This window comes from Typopeltis vanoorti, chromosome 21 (assembly GCF_054136105.1).
Source record: "Typopeltis vanoorti isolate ZY-2024b chromosome 21, IOZ_Tvanoo_1.0, whole genome shotgun sequence".
NCBI classification, from domain to species: domain Eukaryota; kingdom Metazoa; phylum Arthropoda; class Arachnida; order Uropygi; family Thelyphonidae; genus Typopeltis; species Typopeltis vanoorti.
The window spans coordinates 21,234,015-21,258,111 of record NC_143569.1 but is presented as its reverse complement, the minus strand read 5'-3'; the positions used below and the strand labels follow the sequence as shown (position 1 = coordinate 21,258,111).

General features: G+C 38.1%; 1 protein-coding gene across 5 annotated transcripts in view; it reads right to left on the bottom strand.

Moving 5' to 3' along the window:
- LOC150094665 (NPC intracellular cholesterol transporter 1-like) overlaps nt 1-24,097 on the bottom strand; it is a 537,686-nt gene that overhangs the window by 65,121 nt on the left and 448,468 nt on the right. For all 5 annotated transcript variants that reach the window (XM_090411500.1, XM_090411501.1, XM_090411502.1 and 2 more), the window contains exon 23: nt 23,915-24,059. In XM_090411500.1, coding sequence (XP_090267626.1) covers nt 23,915-24,059 — 145 coding nt within the window. The remainder of the gene's footprint in view (nt 1-23,914; nt 24,060-24,097) is intronic.

Here is a 24,097-nt window from a genome sequence, read left to right as displayed (position 1 = left end):
GGGAAGTGACATTTATACTACAGAATTCCTAAAAGTCATAGCTATAGTCTCCAAAAGTGAACATAGAAATATCTTGCATTTTGTGAGTACTATGATCTTAAATGCTTAAGAAAAGTTAATTATACACTGGGGTCCAAAACCTAAGGATGAACACCTATTTCTGAAGATTACAACTGCAAATTCAGATGAATCAGCTTGTGGCAATTTGTATGACTGTGATTTCGAGTAGAAAAAATGTTCAAATTTTCAAACTGCACACGAAGGGGTCATGTAGTAACACTCAAGAAGATAAAAGGCAAAACACTGCACTAAGCAAATTGTGTTTGAAGGAAGCTCTTTTCATGAAGGAATAAAGTTGCAAACTTGGAGGTCTTGTAATGTTATATCTCAAAGACATCATCTAGATGATTTCATGTGGGAATTAATTATTGGAAAGCTTGAAAAAGGCTGCAGAATTACTCATATTGTCAGAAGATTGGAATCTCATAGCAATGTATCCATGCTCTGGGAAGCATTTCATACCAGTGGAATGTGTTCCAGACATTTACTATGAGATTGTCCTCCTCTACCACAGAGCATGAAGACAGATTTTTGGTTATAACAGCAAAATGTAATCAATGCACCATGGCAGGTCAGCTTGCAAGTTGGCTCCATTCATGCACAGGTATGGATATCTTGCCAAACTGTGACAAGTAAGCCTATGCAGACTACAGGCATCCCTTTATCCACAGCTCATTGTAGAGCACATTTTCAGTGGTGTTATATCCATAAAAATTGGACAAGACACCAACGGGCTAATGTACTCTTTACATGAGTCATTTTACCTTTTCCTCCAATTGTAGATGACACTTGATCTGATGTGAAAGTAGTACTGCTTACCATAGTGAAAATGTTCTTGAAAGGGATAGATATGGCACTGCTGGGGTCATGTTGTGAGGAGGCATTATGCTTAAAGGATGCACCAAGCTACAAATGCAGGAAAAAGGGACTAAGACTGGCAAACAATATCACAATGAAGTTCTTCTACATATTGTTCAGTTGTTCTATGGTGCTGTTTGCAAAGAATTCATTTTTATGGATGGCAATGCCACAACACATCATATATAAACAATTGAGATACTTGTAGGGACTAGAAATATTAATTGAATCAAGTGGCCAGCATGCTCCCTAGATCTCAGTGCCACAGAACACGTTTGAGATGCAATAGAGAGATGCATTGCTGCTTGAAATTCCACTCAGAAAACAAACAAGGCTGCCTCCTTGCTCTGAAGGAGGAGTGAGCCAGTTTGCCTCAAGAAATCCTGACTCAGTTGGTGGTAAGTATGGTACAACATTATGAGAACTGCATCACCATTCAGGGTGGACATATTCCATAGTGAAACGTCTCTCTCTGCATAGTTTTCTGTAAGCACTGTTCATTATTTCCTTAACTACATCCTTAGGAAATTTGTAACATTTGGGGAAAGCATATTGCAGTTTAATTTATATGAAATGTATAACACATTTTTGTGTAATATAATTTATTGGTATAAATCCACATGCTGGCAATAAATTTATATCCACATTTGACTGTAGTGATGAAAGTTTTTAATATACAGGAAAAAAATGTAATTTGTCGTTAGCTTTTGGACACCAGTGTATTTGATAAGAAATTACATACTTATTTTCAACCATTTTTTTTACCCAACATGAGCAAAAAGGTTTGCATATGAAATATCTTCCTGACTAAGCATCTTGTGTATAGAGCAGATGATTTCTATTAATTTCCCTAGTATCCGATAAGTGCACAGCAAACTTTTAATTCATGCTTGTACATGTGGGATTAAGGTAGCATAATGTGAAAACCAGATACTCTATATATATAAGTAGCAGAGTCCTGAAAATGTTTCAGATGCAAACTTTTGTTTGTAACACTTAGGTAAAATGTAGATAAAAACAAAAATGTAATTGTTTATCAAGTATAATTTACTTTCCTTTGTAGCTAAAAACCTTACTACAGTTCAAAGTTGTTTGCTCATAACAGTGCATACAAGTGAAGGTGGGTTTCAGATAAACAGAAGTATTCAGTATAACAGAAAAAAGAAAAGGATGTCCAAGAAGGATCATTTTCTGTCTCCAGTCTCTGTGAAGTTAATGCAGTGTGTGTGTGTGGGGAGGGGGTGAGTGTAAGTTGCTGATTTTAGTTAGGAAAGAGGGTAGAGCAATTTCAGGGTGAAGCCATATGGAAAAAACATCATTATTTCTCAGGCATCTCCATGGAGTCAAACACTCATTACAGAAGACTTGCCCTAACTACTGGTCACACAATACCCATCATATCTATCCTTAACTCATTAACTGATGAAGCACTCACCACCATCTCTGGCAACACATTCTGCCTATTTGCCACCCTCCAAGCAAAAAATCTAGTCCTAACATCATTGCTAACCATACTCTTATACGATTTCTAGGCATGACTTCTTGTTCTCTCCCTTCCTGCCATATACTGAAAATGTCTTGGTATCAATCCTATGAAACCCCTTTAATAATTTATATATTTCTATCATATTCCCACTGTTATTGCTATCAGCTAGTTTTTGAAGTCTGCAGACCTTCGAATTATTCTCACAAGGAGCACTGAACAGACTTGCCACAAAAATACTTACATCCAAACCCTCTTCACTAGTTCATCCCATGGAATCTAGATGACCAGATGCAGTAATTCAGATGGCCTTATAATGAGAATAATAACATAAGGCCTTATCCCTGCTTGTGTGTACTTCAATAACCACATAATCTGATATGCTGCTTTGGCTATCTTTGCAGTGTGCCACTAAATTTGAAGTCCCTATTCACAATCCCAACTCTTGGCCTCATCAATTTCCTGCAGTTCAGTTCCATCAATATAGTACATATCTTGTGATGTCTTCATCCCAAACATTACACTTGGACATGTGAAAGTGGTAGTCATTTACCTTTGCTTATAATGCTGGTGTATTTAAGTCCTACTGCAGGATCTCTATATCTGATGGTTGCTCTTCATAGCTTTGCATCATCAGCAAACAACTGACCATAATATAATATGCTTTTTTTGTAAAGTAAAAGTATAATGCCAATCAGAGTACTTAAGAGCCAAAATAATATCCTCTTTTTTTTGCAGCCAATTAAGTAAAAATCTGATGAATGATTTGTCAGCTGGGATGAAGGTACTATTAAAAATTTAAGATGCATTTTGGTAGATATGGTACTAATTTTGGTAGAGTCTTGGGTCTGGGTTAGTCCCGAGGGGGTAGAAAGAGGGGAAACTAGTTCCACTGCATAAAGGAGATTCCAAGACTGCTGTTGTAAATTACCGACTGATTAGCATATCAGGAATCGTTGTCAAGGTCTTGGAGAAATTAGTCACGAGAAAAATACAGGATTGGATAGATGAAAATGGGACTCTGTATGGGGGACAACATGGTTTTGTGAAGGGTAGATCATGCCTCAGTAACTTGCTCAGGTTATATAACACAGTGATGGCTGAACTGGATAAGGGTAATGGATTTACAGTGATTCTACTGGACCTTGCTAAAGCCTTTGACAGGATACCACATTGAATTCTAATCAGTAAACTGCAGCATATGGGGATGGATATAAAGTTGGTGAGATGGATAGGAGGGTGGTTGATGGAGAGATATCAGAGAGTGGTTTATTCAGGAGTAGAGTCCAAAAGACGGCTTGTGACTAGTGGTGTGCCGCAGGGTTCTGTTCTTGGACCACTACTTTTCAATTTGTTCATTAATGATATACAGGGTGTTCGGGATAAATTTGACAGTTTCGTAAGGAAAAAGAAAATCTTCTTTGTATCTATTAAATTTAATGAATTGACAAAAAAACATTACAGGCAGAGTTAATTACAATACTATCAACAAGATTTACTCAAAATAACCACCATTAGCATCGATCACAGCTTCAATTCTGCTTCGGAACCTCGAACAAGCTGATGCTACAGTCTCCCTGGGAAGGGCCGCAAAAACTGTTTTAATTTTATCCATTAACTGGGCTTTTGTATTACTGGAAGTGCGATTGGTGTCTTTTTCAACTGCGCCGCATACAAAATAATCCATGGGGTTAAGGTCTGGGGAGTTTGGAGGCCAAACATTTGGACTGGTGAAGTCGTAGAAATTTTCAGACAACCATTTTTGACTTTTCCCAGAGGTGTGGCAAGGGGCCGAATCCTGCCGCCATACATACGGCCTACCATTGGCTACCCTTGTTATCCAGGGCTTGACTACAGTTAGCAACTCCACGAACAAAGCCCGAATTCCAATGCCAGGGTTCTTCAACACCTGTTCCTGCAGATTTGCGAGGAATTCTGCTGTACGAACGCAATCAGATCGTCTGCTAGGGATCTTTCTTCTTGCTATATCCTCGTAGTCACCATTGCAAGTCTCTAGTTCATGCCTGATTGTTTTTACTGTATTCAGGGAGCATTGGGCAGCAGTCGTAATATCCTTATTTTGATGGTGGGCACGAATCATCATGATACAAGTTATTCTCTTCCATGATTCAGGTGGGTTCCAGCTATCCATCCTTTCTGACATCTTGTATATGAATGAAGAAGGGTCCAAACTTTTAAATGAAGAGAAGTGTGTGTTAATACATGTAACTTACGGAAAAATATAATTAATTATAAATATGTCAAATTTATCCCGAACACCCTGTAGGAAAGGATCTTAGAGGAAGTGTTCACTTGTTTGCCGATGATGCAAAGTTGGGTAGAGCAATAGTGAGTGCACAACATGTCAAAATTTTGCAAGATGATTTGGATAGTTTGGAGGACTGGACTAAGGAAAATGGATGTCGATTTAATGTGGCAAAGTGTAAGGTTATGCATTTTTGGGGAAAAGATTAGCAGCAGTATATCACATTGGTGGAACCGTACTCCAGGAGATTGATGAGGCCAGGGATTTGGGAGTGTTGGTGGATAGGGAGTTGAAGTTTAGGGGGCACATCGCAAAAGTGGCTAAATCAGCTCATCAAATCACTTGATTGCTGAAAAATACTTTAACAAGCAGAGACAAATTATTGTTCCTCTGTATCAAGCCTTGATAAGACCCCATCTAGACTACTGTGTCCAGATATGGGTGCCAGGGTTTCTTCTTGATGGGAAGGAGGTGGACAGGATCCAGAGACGAGTGACTAAGATGATAGCAGGTCTATGGAATGAACCTTATGAGAACAGGTTGAAGATTTGTGGGTTATAAAAATTGGTTGATAGGCAGAAAAGGGGTGATATGATTGTGACATTCAAATTACTGAAGGGTTTCTATAAGATTAATTCAGAAGATATTTTTGAGAATAGGACTGGTGGTGGGAGAACTAGGGGCCATACATGGAAGCTGGGCAAGAATGTGGTTAGCAAGGGTGTTAGAGCTAGGTTTTTTACTTTGAGAGTGGTAAATGAGTGGAATAAGCTGCCAGAGTCTGTTGTGGGTGCTGTGACTGTGAACAAGTTCAAGGCGAGTTATGATAGATACTGTGTGAATGTCGAATAGTTGTTCTTGACATGATGTTAGGGCCTCCCTCGATGAGTCTGTTGACTCCTTGGAGTTGCCCGAAATAATAATAATAATAATATCCCCATTTCTATGATCTGCCAAAATCCATAATGAAACATTTCCCTCACTCATTGTTGACTGTACTGATTCTCCTATCTTCTGATCCCAAGACTAGATCCAGCACTTTCAAACCCTGGGTTCGCTTTCTGATATGCCATTTCAAGTAATTAACTCTTAGTAGTTGAATAAATTCCATTTCTATACTGTCATGTCATGATTTTTTATTTTAGTCTACTTCCTCATAGTTGAAGTCCTAATAATTACTCTACCTGCATCCATGCTAATTTGCTGATGCATGCATCAGCAAATTAGCATCATCCCTTACTCTCCTGGTCTATAAGGAGCAACCAAATATATTATTATTATTCCTTACACCTCCAAGGAGTCCAAAGACTCATCGCGGGAGAACACCTACAACTGTCTCAACCACTACACCGAACCTCTACTACGATTCATCTCCATCAACGCCATCTACCGCCCACCTCTACCACCACTACAACTAGTATTTTTTTGTCTGTAAGTTGCGTGTGTTCTGAAGGCTGATTTGTCTGTATGCAGGATGAAAAACCCGAGTTTCTGGGAGAAAAAACCCTGCTACCTCCGTATGAGATCGGCTAACTCGCCTTCAATTGAAATCGTCCAGGTAAAGATTCCTCCCATCGCGACGGGAATCGAACTTAGGCCTATTCCAATCGAAGGGCGCAATGTACTATCGTCCTTCCATTTGTGCTACGGAGGCGCTTTAAAAGAATTGGGTATAGTTTTATTGGCCTGGCTGCTACACAATGCCTGTTCACAGACGCGATCCCACTACTGTACGACGCAGAAGCTTTTGCCTGCTACGTCTCTGCTGGTACGCTTCTCATTATTCAAGCCCGCCACAACTCCTGGCTAAAATTCTCTGCCGAAACCTGGGATATTATCCTGCTGTCTCTAATATTGCACTGAACTGCCACAGATAAACAGCCTTCCACATCCCTGTCTTCCTGATCTCCTCTTTTTTGGCTGTAGTTATCTGCTATCATCAGTAGTACTCTTTCCCTATTCTCCCTAAAAATAACATATCCCTTACATTCTATCCCTGTAACCACATCATCTGCTGTCAGTTAAGTCTGACTTTTATAAATTTTTTAAGGTTGCCTCAACTACTGCCAGACCTGATATTTCTAGTATTAGCATACATAAACTATGTTATCCCCTTAGACCCACATATATCTTTACACCTTGTATTGACTACCCTATGCAATTTTGTCGCTTGTGAGACTTGATTCCACATTTTTTCGATCATTCACTCGCCCTACAAGTACCTGCACATGTATATTCACTTGAATCAATCATAGCAGCTCTATTTTATTGAATTTGCACTTCTATATGCTAACTGAACAATTTTTTCTCAAGATGCTTAACTTCAGATCCATATCATTATTATATAAGTTCCTCCCTCCATCAAATTCAGTCCATAGGTCTGCAAACTGTACATCACTCTTTTGCACAACCTGTGTATTGATTGACTTGCAATCATTCTCTTCAACTAATTTCTATTACAGCATGGCAGCAGACTTGCAATCACCCAAATGTCATTCTTCATTTTCACTTCTTTCGATAACTTTTTTTATGTCTTCTCGGATACAAATTTTTCTCCTTTCTAGTCATTAGTGCCAAAACAGTTATTTTTTTCACCCTGGCAGTTTCACTAATATCATTTCTTATTAATACTCCTCTTATCACACAATTACTATAGAAAATTTCTCCTTCTCTTGCTTAGTTATATATTCCTGTTTCTTACTCTACACCTTTTTTTTTTTTCAGTTTTGCAAATCATCTGACCTTTCAGTAATTGTTAGACTCACTTATGTAAGATCAAATAATTATGAAAGGTTAGGTGATTGACAGTGCTATTTCTTTCATGAGATGCTTCATTCTCATAACCTTCAGTCAATGCCCTTGCATCAACAATATTGCCAATACATTTTCCTGGCTTTTGTCGATATTCTCTACTCCACTGTCACATGCTTTACTCTCGACACTTGACTGGTTCTCACTCGCAAAACACTTCCCACATATTTGCTTATTAGTCTGATTCTCCTTTTGCAAATCTTTGACAACTACATCTCTCATACACTATGCCAAATGGAAAAAAATTCTCTCATATTAAACTTTCTCAAAAAACATACATTGGCTGCCATTGTTCTAGTGTTCCACTGGAGCCATATTGATAATATTTGCTTTTATACAAAATATAAACAACTGTCAATCACACACTTATAAAAACAAACAAATAAAGTAACAAATTAACCTAATACCAGGGAGGTTTGAAAAGTTCTCGGCCTAACATGAAAGAGCGAATTTATAATTTCAAAATTATTTTTATTTTTCAACATAATCTTCCTTAAGACTAATACATTTATTCCAGCAATGCTCCAGCACCATTATCCCATCCCTATAGTTATTCTCAGTAAGATCTAAAAAATACCCCTCTACAGCTGCAATCACCTCTTGATTCGAAGAAAAACACTGACCAGCAAGGAAGAGAAAGAACTCAGAGGGAGCCAAATCTGGGGAAGAGGGTGGATGTTCCAACAATTCATAGTGCAGATACCTTAATTTTCCCACTGCCATCAAGTAGACAGGTGCATTGTCCTGATGAAAGATGATTTTTTTTTCTTCTGTAAACCGGATCTTTTCTCACGAATTTTTCATCTACTCTGGCCCTGATCATATCCCTATTGAATTGTTAAAGAAAGTAAATGAAAACACACTTAATGACCTAAAGGTTATTTTTAATAACATCTATGATTCAGGATACATCGCTGATGATCTAAGGAAATCCATCTTTGTCACTATTCCCAAAATTCCAAGAACTTTTGAATGTACAGAACATAGACTAATAAGTTTAACAAGCCATGTTGCAAAATTACTACTGAGAATAATCCTAGAAAGAATAAAAGGCACTTTGTCAGTAGAAATAGCAGACACTCAATCAGGTTTTCAAAAAGACAAAAGGTACAAGAGAAGGGATCTTCAATTTCAAAACATTATGTGAAAGAAGCCTTGACAACCAGAAAAGCATATATCTTTGTTTTATTGATTACACCAAAGCATTTGATTCAATAGATCACAAGAAATTAATACATATCCTACAGAATAATGGGTTAAAAGGAAAAGATCTATGTATAATTACAAATATATACTGGAATCAAATGGCCTCAATAAGATATAAAAATACATATTCTAGCAACTTTGAAATCAAAAAAGGAGTAAGGCAAGGATGTGTCTTATCACCCTTACTGTACAATATATATAGTGAGCAAGTTTTTAAAAATATTTCACAACTGAAGGGTGTAAAAGTCGGAGGTAGGAACTTCAACAACTTCAGGTATGCAGATGACACAGTTCTTATAGCTGAATCTGATCTCCAAAACTTAATCACAGAAGCTTACAACAGAAGCTTTGACATGGGACTAATTATTAACCTAAAGAAAACAAAGTGCATGATTATATCAAAAGAACCAATAAATAAGAAACTGAACATAACTGTTAATAGAAAGAAAATTGAACAGGTTCAGTCTTTTATATATTTGGGACAAATGTTTACAGACGAAGGAAATTCCCTTAAAGAAATAAAAAGAAGAATAGAGATAGCAAGAAAAGCCTTTACTGATATGAAAACTGTTCTAACATCCAGAGACATTAATATAGACACAAGAAAAAGATTAATAAAATGCTATATCTGGTCAAGCCTTCTCTACAACAGTGAAACTTGGACTCTAAATAAAGAAGCAGAGAAAAAATTAGAAGCTTTCTAAATGTGGACCGTCAGAAGAATGTTGAAAATACCATGGACAGAGAAAATGAAAAAGAAGATGTTTTAAAGAAAGCAAAAATGAAAAGAACATGAATGAAAATAATTAAAGAGCAAAAACTTAAATATTTTGGACATCTAACCAGACAAGAAGGCATTCAGAAATTAATATTAGAAGGGAAATTGGATGGAAAAAGAGGGAGCGGTAGACCCAGGAAAATGTGGTTCGAAGACATTAAGGACTGGACTGGCTTGAATTACCAAAAATGTTCCAGAGTAGCAAAAGAAAGAAAAAGGTTCCGTGACATGGTTGTCAACCTCCTTCTAGGAGATGACACTTGAAGAAGAAAAAATCTGGTTCAAAGATAGGAATGATATTCCCTGGTTATTGTTTTACCCTTTTCAAGATAATTAATAAACAAAATGCCTTTTGCATTCAAACACTGATGCCATGACATTTCCTGCCGATGGAACTGACTTTGTCTTCATTGGTGCTGAACAACCAGCTTCAGTCCACTGTTTTGACTGCTAATTGGATTCTGGTGTGTAATGGTGAATCCAAGTCTCATCCATAGCAATAAATCGATGCACAAAATCAGTTTTATTCTTGTTAAAATGCTCCAAGCACTATTCAGAGATTTTCATGTGAGTGCATTTTTGATCTGCTGTGAGCAAGCGTGGTACCCATCTTGTGCACAGCTTTTTCATTTGCAATTCTTCATGCAAAATATATCCTACACATTCTTTCGAAATGCCTATAGTCTCAGCAATTTCATGCACTTTGACTCGCCAGTCATCCAATACCATATTGCGCACTTGATCAATGATCTGTGTAAGCATGTAAGAAATTGATCAATGATTTCTGATATTACACTTTTTGGATGTCCTTCACGTGGATCATCTTCAAGGCTGGTAAGGCCATGTTCAAACTTGGCAGCCCATTTCTTAATTGTCAAAAACGAAGGAGAAGAGTGCCCATAAACTTTTATGAACTTCGAATGAATTTCTTTTGGTGTTAAACCTTCTTTTCCAAAGAATTTTATAACTGCACAATACTCAATTTTATCCATTTCAAGGGATATAGACAACACTTTTGCTTCAGACAGCTGTATAAAATGAACTACTTGATAGAATGACTTGCATGGATGCTTATAACAGATGTACCAACTTAGAAAAAAACATCTTGCCGATAGTGTTGCCATCTATGTTCAAGGCTGAGAACATTCAGACCACCCCCATATTAACTAAATTTGAAAAAAAATAGTTATCATTCTGCATTGTGTGTACCTTGCCCTTTCCACACATACCAGCCACTGAATTAGAAACTTTGCAGAAACAACTGATTTCTGTATAGGCATGTAACTGCCAATACCGATCTTCTTCAATTCCTTGTGCAGAGTTTGGTTAGATATGGATTGGAAACAACCTTCATTAAATGCTTCAGTCAATTGCTCCACACAGGAAATTCTGTTTTTCTGTACAAGTCTTCTCAGATGACAATGATTTAATTCCTGGCACTCTTAGGATGAGTTATGCCTCATAGACAAGCAATTTGGGTTATTTTCCACTGATTAAACACCCAAGATATCTCACCTTTTGAGAAACGTTAGCCATTCTGTTTTCAAAATTGTGGTTCCAGCCAGATGGGCTGGAGCCACAATAAACCCTCAATCAAACCACTGTGATCAACACTACTGATGATTACTGATCAGAAGCATTCTTAAAGAGTCTAGGATACATGACCAAGTATTTTGCATCTGCATAAGTGATGTTTAAGTACATCTGTATCTATTATACCATTCCTAAACCCATTCAAATGTTTCTGGCAACCCATTTTACTCATTCACCACTCTTCAAGTAAAAAATCTAGTCCTCACACCCCAACTAACTACACTCTGACTCAACTTCCAGGGATGACCTCTTATTCTGCTCCTGTAGCTGAGTGCTGAAATACTTCCTTTGCATAATTCCTATAAAATTTTTTAACATAAATATTTCTGTTTATGTACCCTTTCTCCTGTCAATCAAGTTCTACACCCCAAAATCTGTCAATCTATCAGTTGATCTACGAACATGCCACAGGTCACGCACCATCTTGGTCACTCATCTCCAGATCCTCTATTGCTTCCTCAATCAAAAGAAATCCCAGTGACCACACCCACACACAGTAATCCAGATGTAAATGTATCAAAGCATTATAAAGAGTAAAACAATTTCCTGTCTCTACTTGTTAGTGTGTTATTCAATAGCCAAGCAATCCTATGAGCTACCATGGCAACCTTAACAATATGCTCTGTAAACATTAACTCTGTCTACTATCACTCCCAAATCCCTAGTATCATCTACGTTCTGGAGTATAGATCCATCAATGTAGTACACAGCTTGTAATCTATTTATCCCAAAATGCATAACTTTTCATTTCTCCATAATAAACTTACAATCCACTAGCTTTTGGCCATACTGACAGCCTATTTAAATCATCCTGCAAGCTCTCCATGTTGCCTTGATTAACTACATTCTCCTGAATTCTGCACCTCCATATACTACTTTTTAGTATCTATCCATCAGCCACCCTATGTAACCAGTATCATATCCCTCCCCATTTGTTCTGATTTGCATAACCGAGTTTCATGTGGTATCCTGTCAAACACTTTTGAAAAATTCAGCAGTATCATCATGCAGCCATTTCCTTGATTCAACTCAACTCTCAATCTGTTATAAAAAGTTAGTAACTTGCTAAGGTATGACCAACCCTTCAAAAATCTATTCTGCCAATCATAGAGTATCATATTCTTAACCACTCATGTTTGAATTCTCTTTTTGAGCAATTTTTCCAGTACTTTTACCACCACTAATTTTTATGTTCATCCCATACATGAGAGGTTGGTTAATCAACCTATAGTATGTTAGTACCGTATATGGATAGCGGTTTGGCAAATGAGAAACTTATTTACATTTGATTTAAAGCCTGTATATTGTATCCCATGGAAAACACATCAGGGGAAGACTATTCCGCAATACAGCAGTAGTAAGGAGGAAAAGAAACTTGTTCTGTGAGTTTCAAGGTGTAATGTGAAGGAATGTTGAGCAGCAGCTGTATGTGTTCCAACAGACAGCACTGAGTGAGGGAATTATCAGTGCTATTTCAGATTAATATTTGCAATGGAAATATTTATAGAATACATATACTGCAGAAACCAAATGCCTATGCTAAAGTGGGAGGAGTGAGTTGGTAAGAGATGTATTATCAAAGTGAGTACGGTACTCTTATCAGAGTGAGTATCAATCTAAATGCCCTCTTGTGTATTAAGTCAAGCATTTTGAGGGAGCTCTTGGGGGGGGGGTCCACTCCAAATGTGAGATCAGTATTCAATAGGTGGGCAGATTTGTGATTTGTATAAGGTTAACAGCTGTTTGTAGATGAAGTAACATCTTGAGTAAAAGAGAAATCCTAGTTTTTTTAGAAGCTGATGATATGGTTGTGATGTGTTTATGCCAGGAGAGGCTTAATGTCAGGGTTATTCCAAAAACAGAAATCTCATCTTGTCTGGAAATTTGAGTGTTGTCAAAAATAATACTCTGAGAAAATGGCTTTTTTTAGGAGAACTGGGTTTAACTAGCATTGAAATTGAGAACCCCATTGGAGAATGGCTTGGAGATCAGAATTGAGGGCAGTGATGGTTGATGTAGAATAAGGTTTATCAAATGAAAGGGAGGAGTGCAATGTGATGTTATCTGCAAAAACGTGTATTGGACTGGAGGTCAACTGAAGTAGATCACTGATATATAGAAGGAAAAGGGTTGGTTAGAGAACAGAACCTTGTGAAACCCTGGAATTAGTTGAATGGCGAGAGAATAAGGAACCATCATACATAGTGAGCATTCAGACAGAAAGCTGGCAATCCAACTGTAGAAGTCCTGGGACAGACCAAATGATGGAAGTTTGTTTAGTAAACCTTTGTGCCAGATCCAGTCAAAAGCTTTGGAGATATGAAGTGCAAGCACTTGAGATTAACTAAACTTCATAATTAAAAGAAACACTTGTATTAACCACAGTGAAAATTATTTGATTGTAAATATTTCATCCTAAGTATCTTAGGACATCATCAGTACAGTAGTTTAAAACAATAATAGGAATAACATACAGTTAGGGCGCATGATTACAATAGAAAAAAAAAAAATTAGATCTCTTGATCAGCAGTGACAGAATCCATACTGGTGGTCATTTATTAGCTGGGTGCCTTCAAGGTAGTGTAGGAGTTGGGAATTGATGGTTCTCTCCATTACTTTAGATAGGACTGAGGTGAATGAGATACAGTGGTAGTTTGATGGCAGTGATTTGTCACCTTTCTTGGGAACAGGTTTGAACATAGGCCAATTTCCAGGCTGTGGGATTGATATCAGTGAAGTAAGAGAGTATATACTGGCAGGAAGTTTGCCCGCTAGAGGGCCAGAAGGATGGTTGTGTTTTCAGAGAGTTCCCGAAAGCTAAGTACAATTTTGAGTAAAAATTAGAATATAGGTTAAAATCATAACATAATATTGCCTAATTTTGGTAGCTTGTTGTGTCTGTGGGATTTTGGTGTGAATTACGTTATTTAATTTAGTATATAACGTTACGTTTCATAGATTTGAATATGGCGCCAATGCGACGTAAGATAATGGCATCCAAAAATACGATGCCATTGTACAAAAACTATAATGTGAGAGAGTTTGTCCAATGTGATGCGTGTGGGATGTATGCATTCCCGAATGAGGCTGGAATTTGGATTGAAAGTGATAGTGGTGGGAGAATGCGTAGAAAGTGTAAGCAAAGTGAGGAGTTGAAGTATGTGTCAGATAGTGAGATAGTTATGGTTGAAGAAAGCCAGAATTGCCAGAATGTGAGTGAAAATAGTGGCTTGATAGAGAATTGCGATGTACAAGATGGCAATGAGAGCGGTGATCTAAGAAAGAGTGAAAGCAACCATACTGAGAGAGAAAATGGTTTAAATGATAAAAATAATGAGGAATTGTTTGTACGAAGTGAGATCGCTAGGTTGCGCGCAGTAATACAAAATGCGCAGTGGCAATTAGAGCACCTGCAAAACTCTTTCCAGAGTGATTCGGATAACGTAAAAACACAGTGCAAGAATGAGAGAGTTTCTGAAATGAAGGAAAGAGTGTTGTATGGTGACTCGTTATTAAGAGGGGTGATAGATGGCAGTGTAACTAAATCGTACTTACCGGGTACGAAATTTAAGGATGTAAGTGAGAGTATTAGAGTGCAAAAACAGAGGGTGAAAGAATTAATAATTGTGGTGGGTACGAATGAATTGAAAGGTGATAAATTTTTTATGAGAGAGGACTTGAAAGTATTGTTAAAGGTAGCGAAAGAAAAGAGTGACAGAGTTAGAATGGTTAGTCTGTTGCCGCGGTATGACAGAGAGGAGTTTAGGAGGAGGGCCATAATTGCAAATGACATTATGCGTAGGTTATGCAGACGGTGTGGAATTCGTGGACGTGTGGAATGAGTTTGAAGGGCGAAAGGACTTATACAAGATGGATGGCCTGCATTTGAATGGACTTGGTGTGCGGAGACTGGAAAGAGTGTTGCTGAATGAAGTGAAAATGGATGTGCAAAACCAGGGAAACTAGAACTACCAAGGAGGGGGGGGGGGAATGGATATGCAGGCATCAGTGAGACAGATGAGTGTAAGAATGTATATAATGTACCCGAGCCAGCACTAAGGACAAAAAATGGGAATGGGTCATTTAGAATAACGTATCGATATAGGGGTGGGACTAAGGGATCACTGCATTTCATGTATACTAATGCCAGGAGTATTAGGAACGAGAACGAAGAATTTTTGGCCTTGATTGGCTCTTCCTGGCCACAGGTTATTGGCATTAGTGAAACATGGCTGGCAGAAGAAGATATAGTTAGTGGGATAGAATGTGTAGGTTATAGTGCGTTTAGGAGGGACAGAGAGAATAAAATGGGGGGAGGGGTATTATTGATGATAGCTGATGAACTGCAGCCAAGGAGAATTGAAGTTGTATCGCAGGATAGTGAAAGGAGCTCATTTGAGGCTATTTGGTGCAAGATTGAGACTGGCAGAATAAAATATACAGTTGTGCTGCTATAGACCAGGTGATGGAATAGATGGTGGAGATAGCATGCATAGGGAAATTGATGAAATGAGTGGAAGGAGGGTAATTATTATGGGGGATTTCAACTATGGTAACATTGATTGGAAGGAGGAGAGGACACATGTGAGGAAGGAAAATGATTTTATTCAATTATTAAGGGATAACTATCTGAGACAGCGTGTAATTGAAAATACTAGGGGTGTGAGAGTGCTTGACCTGGTAATAGCATCTGAGAATTTGATGCTATTACCAGGTCAATTTGATGCTATTACCAGGAGAATTTGATGCTATTACCATATTCATGTTGCCACCAATAGGTGGCAACATGAATATGACCATGTTGCCACCTATTGGTGAGAGTGATCATAAGGTCTTGACCTGGGAGGTGGCTAAAGGTGTAGAATTTTCGATTAAGACAGGGTATATGTGGAATTACCGTGCTGGCAAGTATGACAAGCTTAGGAGATTGCTTGGATCAGTGCCATGGCATGTACAACTGCAAGGGCTGGATGTCGATAGAGCATGGGAAGTGGTCAAGGAGCATTTACAGGAGGTAATGGCTGATTGTATACCTAGGGTCCGAATAGTAAAACAAGTAGGGGTTAAATGGATGAATAACACCATTAAGCTTGAGCTGCAAAAAAAGAAACAACTGTGGAGGGAATTTAAAGAAAGGGGTGACCTGCAGGCACATGAACGGTATAAAGTGCAGGCCAGAAAGGTAACGAGTGTGGTAAAAAAAAGCAAAAGCGGATTATGAAAGGAAACTAGCTTTGCAAGCAAAAGAGAATCCAAAACAGTTCTTTCAATATGCTGCAAGCAAGGAAAAAACTGTACACGGTAAAATGATTTTAAGGAATGACGATGGAAAGGAGGTCACTGAATCAGTTGATATAGTGGAGTTACTGAGCGCGCACTTTGCAAAAGCATATCATCCAGGTGGTGACATTAAAAAAATGAAGGAACCATTAGTTTATACGGGAATAGTGATGAATGAAGTGGAGGTGACTAGTCTATTACAGAACCTTAATGTGAACACATCTGTGGGATTGGATGGTATACCGGCATGGGTCTTGCGTGAAGCGGCTAAAGAATTATCAGTGCCCTTGACCATGTTGTTTAATCTGAGTCTCAGGTCTGGCTTAGTCCCGAAGGTGTGGAAAGAGGGGAAAATAGTTTCACTGCATAAAGGAGGATCCAAGACTATGGTTGCAAATTACCGACCGATCAGCATATCAGGAGTTGTTGTCAAGGTCTTAGAGAAAGTAGTCAAGGGAAAAATACAGGAATGGATTGATGAAAATGAGATACTGTACAGGGGACAGCATGGCTTTGTGAAGGGTAGATCATGCTTTAGTAACTTGCTCAAGTTTTATAACAAGGTGACGGCTGAACTGGATAAGGGAAATGGGTTTACAGTGATACTGCTGGACCTGGCCAAGGCATTTGACAGGATACCACATGGAATACTAATCCGTAAACTAAAACATATGGGAATGGATATAGGGTTGGTGAGGTGGATAGGTGGTTGGTTGATGGAGAGATATCAAAGAGTAGTTTATTCAGGAGTAGAGTCCAACAGACGGCCTGTGACTAGTGGTGTGCCGCAGGGTTCTGTTCTCGGACCACTGCTGTTTAATCTGTTCATTAACAATATAGGGAAGGATCTAAGTGGAACAATTCATTTGTTCGCTGATGATGCAAAGTTGGGTAGGGCAATAGTGAATGCAGAAGATGTCAAAGTCTTGCAGGATGACTTAGATAGATTGGAGTTCTAGGCTAAGGAGAATGGATGTCAATTTAATGTGACAAAATGTAAGGTTATGCATTTTGGGGTGAAAAGATTAGCAGCAGTATACCACATTGGTGGAACTGTACTCCAAGAGATTGATGAGGCCAGGGACTTGGGAGTGTTGGTGGATAGGGAGATGAAGTTTAGGTGGCACACTGCAAAAGTAGCTAAATCAGCTCATCAACTCACTTGCTTGTTAAAAAATACCTTGACGAGCAGAGACAAGCAAGTTATTGTACCTCTGTACTGAGCCTTGATAAGACCTCATCTCGACTACTGTGCCCAGATTTGGTCACCTCGGTTCCTTCTTGATGGGGAGGAGGTGGAGAGGATCCAGAGGCGAGTGACTTAGATGATAACAGGTCTATGGAATGAACCATATGAGAACAGGTTGAAGATTTGTGGGTTGCAGAAACTAGTTGATAGGCGGAGGAAGGGAGATATGATTGAGACATTCAAATTGCTAAAGGGATTCTATAGGATTAATTCAGAGGATATTTTTGAGATCAGGACTGGTGGTGAGAGAACTAGGGGACACCTATGGAAGCTGGGCAAGAGTGTGGTTAGCAGTGGTGTTAGAGCTGGGTTCTTTACTTTTAGAGTGGTAAATGAGTGGAATAAGCTGCCAGAGTCTGTTGTGGGTGCTATGACGGTGAATAAGTTCAAGACAAGGTATGATAGATACTGTAAGAATGAAATCGCATAGTTGTGTGGACATGATGTTTAGGGCCTCCCTCGATGAGTCCAAGGACTCCTGGAGTCGCCCGAAATAATAATAACATAAGTAAGTTCTGGTGCACAAACCTTCAAAGATAATTGGAGGAATGCAATCAGGGCCAAGAGACTTTTTTTGTCTCTTGACCTTGGAGATAAATTGTTTGAAGGTGGAGGAAATAAGAGATCTGGAAATAAGGGTGTGGTGGATAAGGATCTGAAATTTAGACACGTTGCCAAAATTGTGAGGACAACACAATGAATTCTGAGAATAATGCAGAGGACTCTGACTTGTAAGGAGATTTTGGTTCCATTATATAAAACTCTGATTAGGCTACATATGAACTACTATGAACAAATTTGGTCACCTGGTTTTCAAAAAGATGAAGAGATGTTGGAGAGGGTTCAGAGGCAGTTGAGCAAAATATTTTTTTATTTCTGGAATGTTGAATATGAAGAAAAGTTTAGATGACAATTTGCAGATTCTAGCAGATAGGAGGAAGAGTGGTGATATGATAGAAACATGTTAGTAAGGGGTTGTTATAGGATTAATCCTGAAGAGGTTTTTTCATAAAGTGGTGGGAGATTGGGGGAGAATAAGGGTAAGTTATGTCCCTTAATGATTGGAATGTTGCCTGAGAGTGTGGTATCTGCAGACAATTTGAATATGTTGAAGGCATGGTATGATGAGCTGTGTGTATGACAAATGCGACCTCCTAGATGAGTCTGTGACTCCATGGAGTCTGGAGATAATAATATTAGTATAGCAAAAGCATGTGGAGGGACAAGAAGCAATGGTGTCACAGACTCATCTGTGATCCTTAAATTATCTGACTACATTGCACAGTGCAGTGAAGCCAGTTGAGTCAGATAATTTAAGGGTTTTTTTTTGTGGAAAGTTAAGTGTGTGTGTGGGGGGGGGTAGTAGTAGTTCTCTCCAAAAGTACAGTAGCAAAGAGCAAAACATCAGAAGTGACAAAGATGGAGATATTTCACTTTGAAATGAAATTGGAGGTATTCTCTATACATGATGGAGATTTACTGTTAGTCTACTGAGTAGATTAGATAAAAACTTTTTAGAGCTTATATACAACACAGCCAATACAGTTAACCAGTGAGTGAAACAAAATGTATGTATCCTAGGTTTTCTAGCACCAGAAATCCTTAACCTTTTGATAGCATCATCATCCAAAGAATTAACATTGTAAAGCAACTAATTTAGTTTATTAACTTGTGATTTCAGATCTCCCAGGATTAATTTATTGGCAGAACTCGTCATGGCTATATTCTGTTGAATCCATGGTCTGCATCATTTTCCTTGTCAACTTTTAAGGTAGCAGTAATTGAAGAAATAATCACAATGTGATTATTTCCTCTTTATGGAGGCATGAAAATATCCTAATTATCAGTGCAGTATGTGTTTTTTGAAAATTCCAGTTAGCCATTTTGCTATTCCATGGAATATACAGCTAGTAACAGCTTCTTTTGAAATTCATGGTCATGAGCTTGCTTGAGATTTCCAGGTTGTACAAAAAATTTTATTATTATTATTCATGACACCTCCAAGGAATCCGAAGACTCATCACGGGAGGACACCTACTGTACAACTCTCTGTCTCAACCACTACACTGACATCTACATCAGCGCCATCTACTGCCCACCACTACAGCTAGTATTTTTTATCTATAAATTGTGTGTGTTCTGAAGGGCCGATTTGTTTGTATGCAGGATGAAAAACCCAAGTTTCTGGTAGAAAAAACCCTGCTACCTCCGTATGAGATCGGCTAACTCGCCTTTGATTGAAAAAGTCCATATAAAGATTCTTCCCGTCATGATGAGAATAAAACTTAGGCCTTTTCAAATCGAATGGCGCAACGTACCGTCGTTCTTCCAATTGCGCTACAGAGGCTCAAAATTTGATATCTTTTTTAACCATTATGATTTCTTTTTTGAAAAAGAAATCTTGTGTACTGGCTGGTGAACAAGTGTGATTGACCGAGTCTTTCCATGTGATGGCAACAGAGTGGAGTCAGCTTGTGGGGTGGAGAACATGTTTAGGAGCATACTAGTTCCAGGGCAAATGTGAATCAAATATGCCAATGTTAGTATCAAAGTTCTTAGGAACATAGTGAGAGAGTTGAGATTCATATGTCCAAATTGAAAATGCATTATTGACAATGCATATATTTCATTTCAGAATGCCAGAATTTGGAGCATTTTTCTCAATGAGAGTAAATAGAACAATTTTAGGCCATATTTTCAAGAGGAAAGTTTATAGTAAGGGGATAGCATCAGCAGTACAGGAAAGTGATGCCTAATACTGCTGATGCAAATAGGTGCTGTTGCCTGCCTTTAAGATTGGATCTAACAAGTACATAGAAGTAAGTTAATTAAATTTATCATCTATTATTAGTTTCTGGGAATTTTCAAGCCTATGTTTCTTAAACAACTGCATGGAAAAGGAAGAAATAATGCAGCCTTTTCACTTTTTAACTAGTCACAGGATTAAGAAGTAATCATTCTTTAAAAGCTGATTTTTTTTTCTTTGCAATTGTTTTTATTTACATCTTCCAGGATTATAATATCTATTGATTTATAGCTACTTTATTTTAAAATGGAAGATCAGTTTAATTACAGTACAATACTTTATCTGGGATAGCTTTATTATTATTAACATCAGCCGTTCAAGGAGTCCAGACTCATCACTTGGAGGTCCACACTCTCACAAAAATCATTGAACCATGATTTAAACTTGTTCATTTTCTGCACTCACTAAACTCTCAGGCAATGCCTTCCTCTCACCAACCAACCAATCACCTTTCCTTGTCTCCATTTATTCTGTGAATAATCTCCTCAATATTATTCTGATAATAAACCTTTCACCAACTTATGTCTCAATCATAACCCTTCTCCTTCTATTCACAAGGCTCTGCAAGTTGTATTTCCTCACATCCTACATTTCAGCTCCAAAATTGGGGGATCTTCTCCAAACGCTTAAGGTATCCTCATCATCCCCCCCCCTTTGAAAACCACATAACCAAATCTACACATAGTTCATATGTGGCATGATCAAGACCTTATACAAGGAAACCATAACCTCTTTCTTCTATATATTAAGGTCCTCCTTATCTTTGCCATATGATGTACTCACAATTTCAGCAATAACTCTGTCCACCACTCTTCCAGATTTGCTCCACTTCAAGATTTATCCACCAATTTTATACTGGGCATCCCATTGTTGCCTACCAAATTTCAAAACTCTGCAATATTTAACTGGTAGCTCCACTCATACAGTCTATTCATATTCTCTTGTAGGACCACAACATGCACTTTATTCCTCATTGTTTTTTTAAAATTTATGTGCATTACACTGCTAGTGACTTTACTCTTTTGGGAACCACTTCTTCATAAACAAACCCTCTGATATCAGTCAGTCACCTGTCCAACTGACTATTATCTAACCCCATTTAGCTACCATCTTGTCATGTGGTAATCTTTCAAAGGCCTTTAAAAAATCTAAGTATACCACTGTATATATATTTTCCTTGTCCATGACATTCATCACTTTTTGCTGACTATCAGAAAATACCTGCTATTATCAACCCAATTCTGAATCCCAGCCTTCACCAACCTCTCCAGCACATTCATGCTCCAGACACAGATTGACTGAAGGTGCAAATTATAAGCCTTTGTGAAGTAGAACAATTTTATCCCCTTCCTATTCCTTTAGGAATTGTCTGTTTCAAGACTCATGTTAAAGGTTTATCTCTCAAAGTTTTAAAGCCAGGTTGTTGGCCATTAATTGATATACTGAAACTGGTTAAAGACCTAGTCTCTATGGATGTTTACAACATAGTCATCTTTCATCCACTTTATATGTGGGTACATATTTAGATGACATCTAATTTGTTGATGGTCTTGGGTACTACCATCAAATTCAGTCCTTTGTTAAACTCATTATGCCAGGCTCTGTGAACATGTCATGTATTGTTAGTTTGTTCTTACTAGATCCTACTGAAAAATGGTTCTCTTACAAAGTGGCTGTGAATTTAGCTATGAGAGGCTTTATTTTTCTGTTCATTATATTATTATCAGCATCGTAAAAACCCCATGGAGTCAGACTAATCTAGGAGGTCCCTTTGTCATTCACATAGCTCATCGTACCTTGCCTTAAACACATTCAAATTTTCTGCAGACAATACGCTCTGAGGCAATGCATTCCTATCATACACAACTCTCCATGCAAAAAACCTGCTTCTCACTCCCTTACTCACACCCTCCAGGGATGATCTCTTGTTCTTTCCTGATCTCCCACCATTTTATGAAAAACCTCTTCAATAAGTAACCCCCTTACCAACTTATACATCTATCATATCACCTCTCCTCCATCTATCCACTAAACTCTGTAAATTGCATCTTCTCAACTATTCTTCACATTCAATATTCCAGAGATCAGAAACTACCTTAGTTAATTGCCTCTTACCCTTTCCAACATCAGTTCGTCCTTTTGTAACCCAGATGACCAAATCTGTACACAGTAGTCCATATGTGGCCTAATCAAGACTATATAATGAAACCAGAAACTCCTTATGTCTACAAGTCAGTCCTCTGCATCATTACCAGAAGTCGTTGCGTTGTCCTCACAATTTTGGCAATGTGTCTTCTAAATTTTAGATCCTTACCCACCATCACCCCCAAGGTCTCTTATTTCTTCCACCTCAACAACACATCCCATCTTTGTTTCACAAATTTTAAAACCCCACATTTTGCAATATTGAGCTGGATCCCCACTCCCTTGCCCATTCACTCAAAACATTATCAATGAAACAATTAAATAAACTGATGAAAATGCCTAAAAGTAATTTCAGTTAATTATTATTATTACCCAAAGACCTCATGGAGTCAAAGCCTCCTCTGGAAGGTCCTTTTATCACACACACAGCTCATCATACTGTGCCTTAAACACACTCAAACTCCTTGCAGACACTACACTCTCAGGCAAGGCATTCCAATCATTTACAACTCTGCACAAAAAAAACCTGCCTCTCACTCCCCTATTCGCACCCTCTTTATACAGTTTCCAGGGATGACCTCTGGTTCTTCCCCAATCTCCCACTATTTTCTGTAGAACTTCTCCAGCATTGATCCTATAACAACCCCTTACTAACTTGTAGGTCTCTATCATATCTTCCACTCTTCCTCCTGTCCACCAGACTCTGCAAATTACATCTTCTCAATCTTTCCTCATACTCGACATTCCAGAGGTCAAACGCCTTTGGACCCTTTCCGACATCTCTTCATCCTTCTGAAAACCAGGTGACCAAATCTGGGCACAATAGTCCATGTATGGCCTAATCAAAGCCTTATACAATGGAACAAGAATCTCCCTACTTCTACATGTCAGTGTCCTCCACATCATTCCCAGAAGCCTTTGTGTTGTCTTCACAATTTTGGCTATGTGCCTAAATTTCAGATCCTTATCCACTATCACTCCCAGATCTCTTATTTCTTCCACCTCCAACAATATATCCTCACCAAGCATAAATTCTGCATCCCATATTTGTTTTCCAAATTTTAAAACCTTACATTTTGCAACACTGAATTCGCATTCCCATTTCCGTGCCCAATCACTCAATTTATTGAAGTCTTCTTGTAAGGTCACAATATCTTCACGGTTCGTCCTGACTTTGCATCATCTGCAAACAATTGATTATCTGCACCTAAATCTTCACCTATATCATTAATTTAATAATTAAATAATAATAATAATTCAGTTGTTTATAATAATTCAAAATTTAAGTGATGTACTTAACTGTGCATAAAGCGGTTTAATCTAAAAAAATATGAGGAAAACTAATGGTTTATACTATATTAGAACTAGAAAATAAGTACCTGTAAGGAAACACTCTGATCTCTGAAGAAGAATTGGCATTTATTGTATCAGTAAGCCAGTGGGCCACAATTCGAGACCATCTTAAAGCTTCATAAAAATCCCGAGAAGTCTTCAGGGTTGTATGATAAGTCATTATATTTGTTGCTAGATTATGAAAATAACATTTACTTAAAAGTAGACAA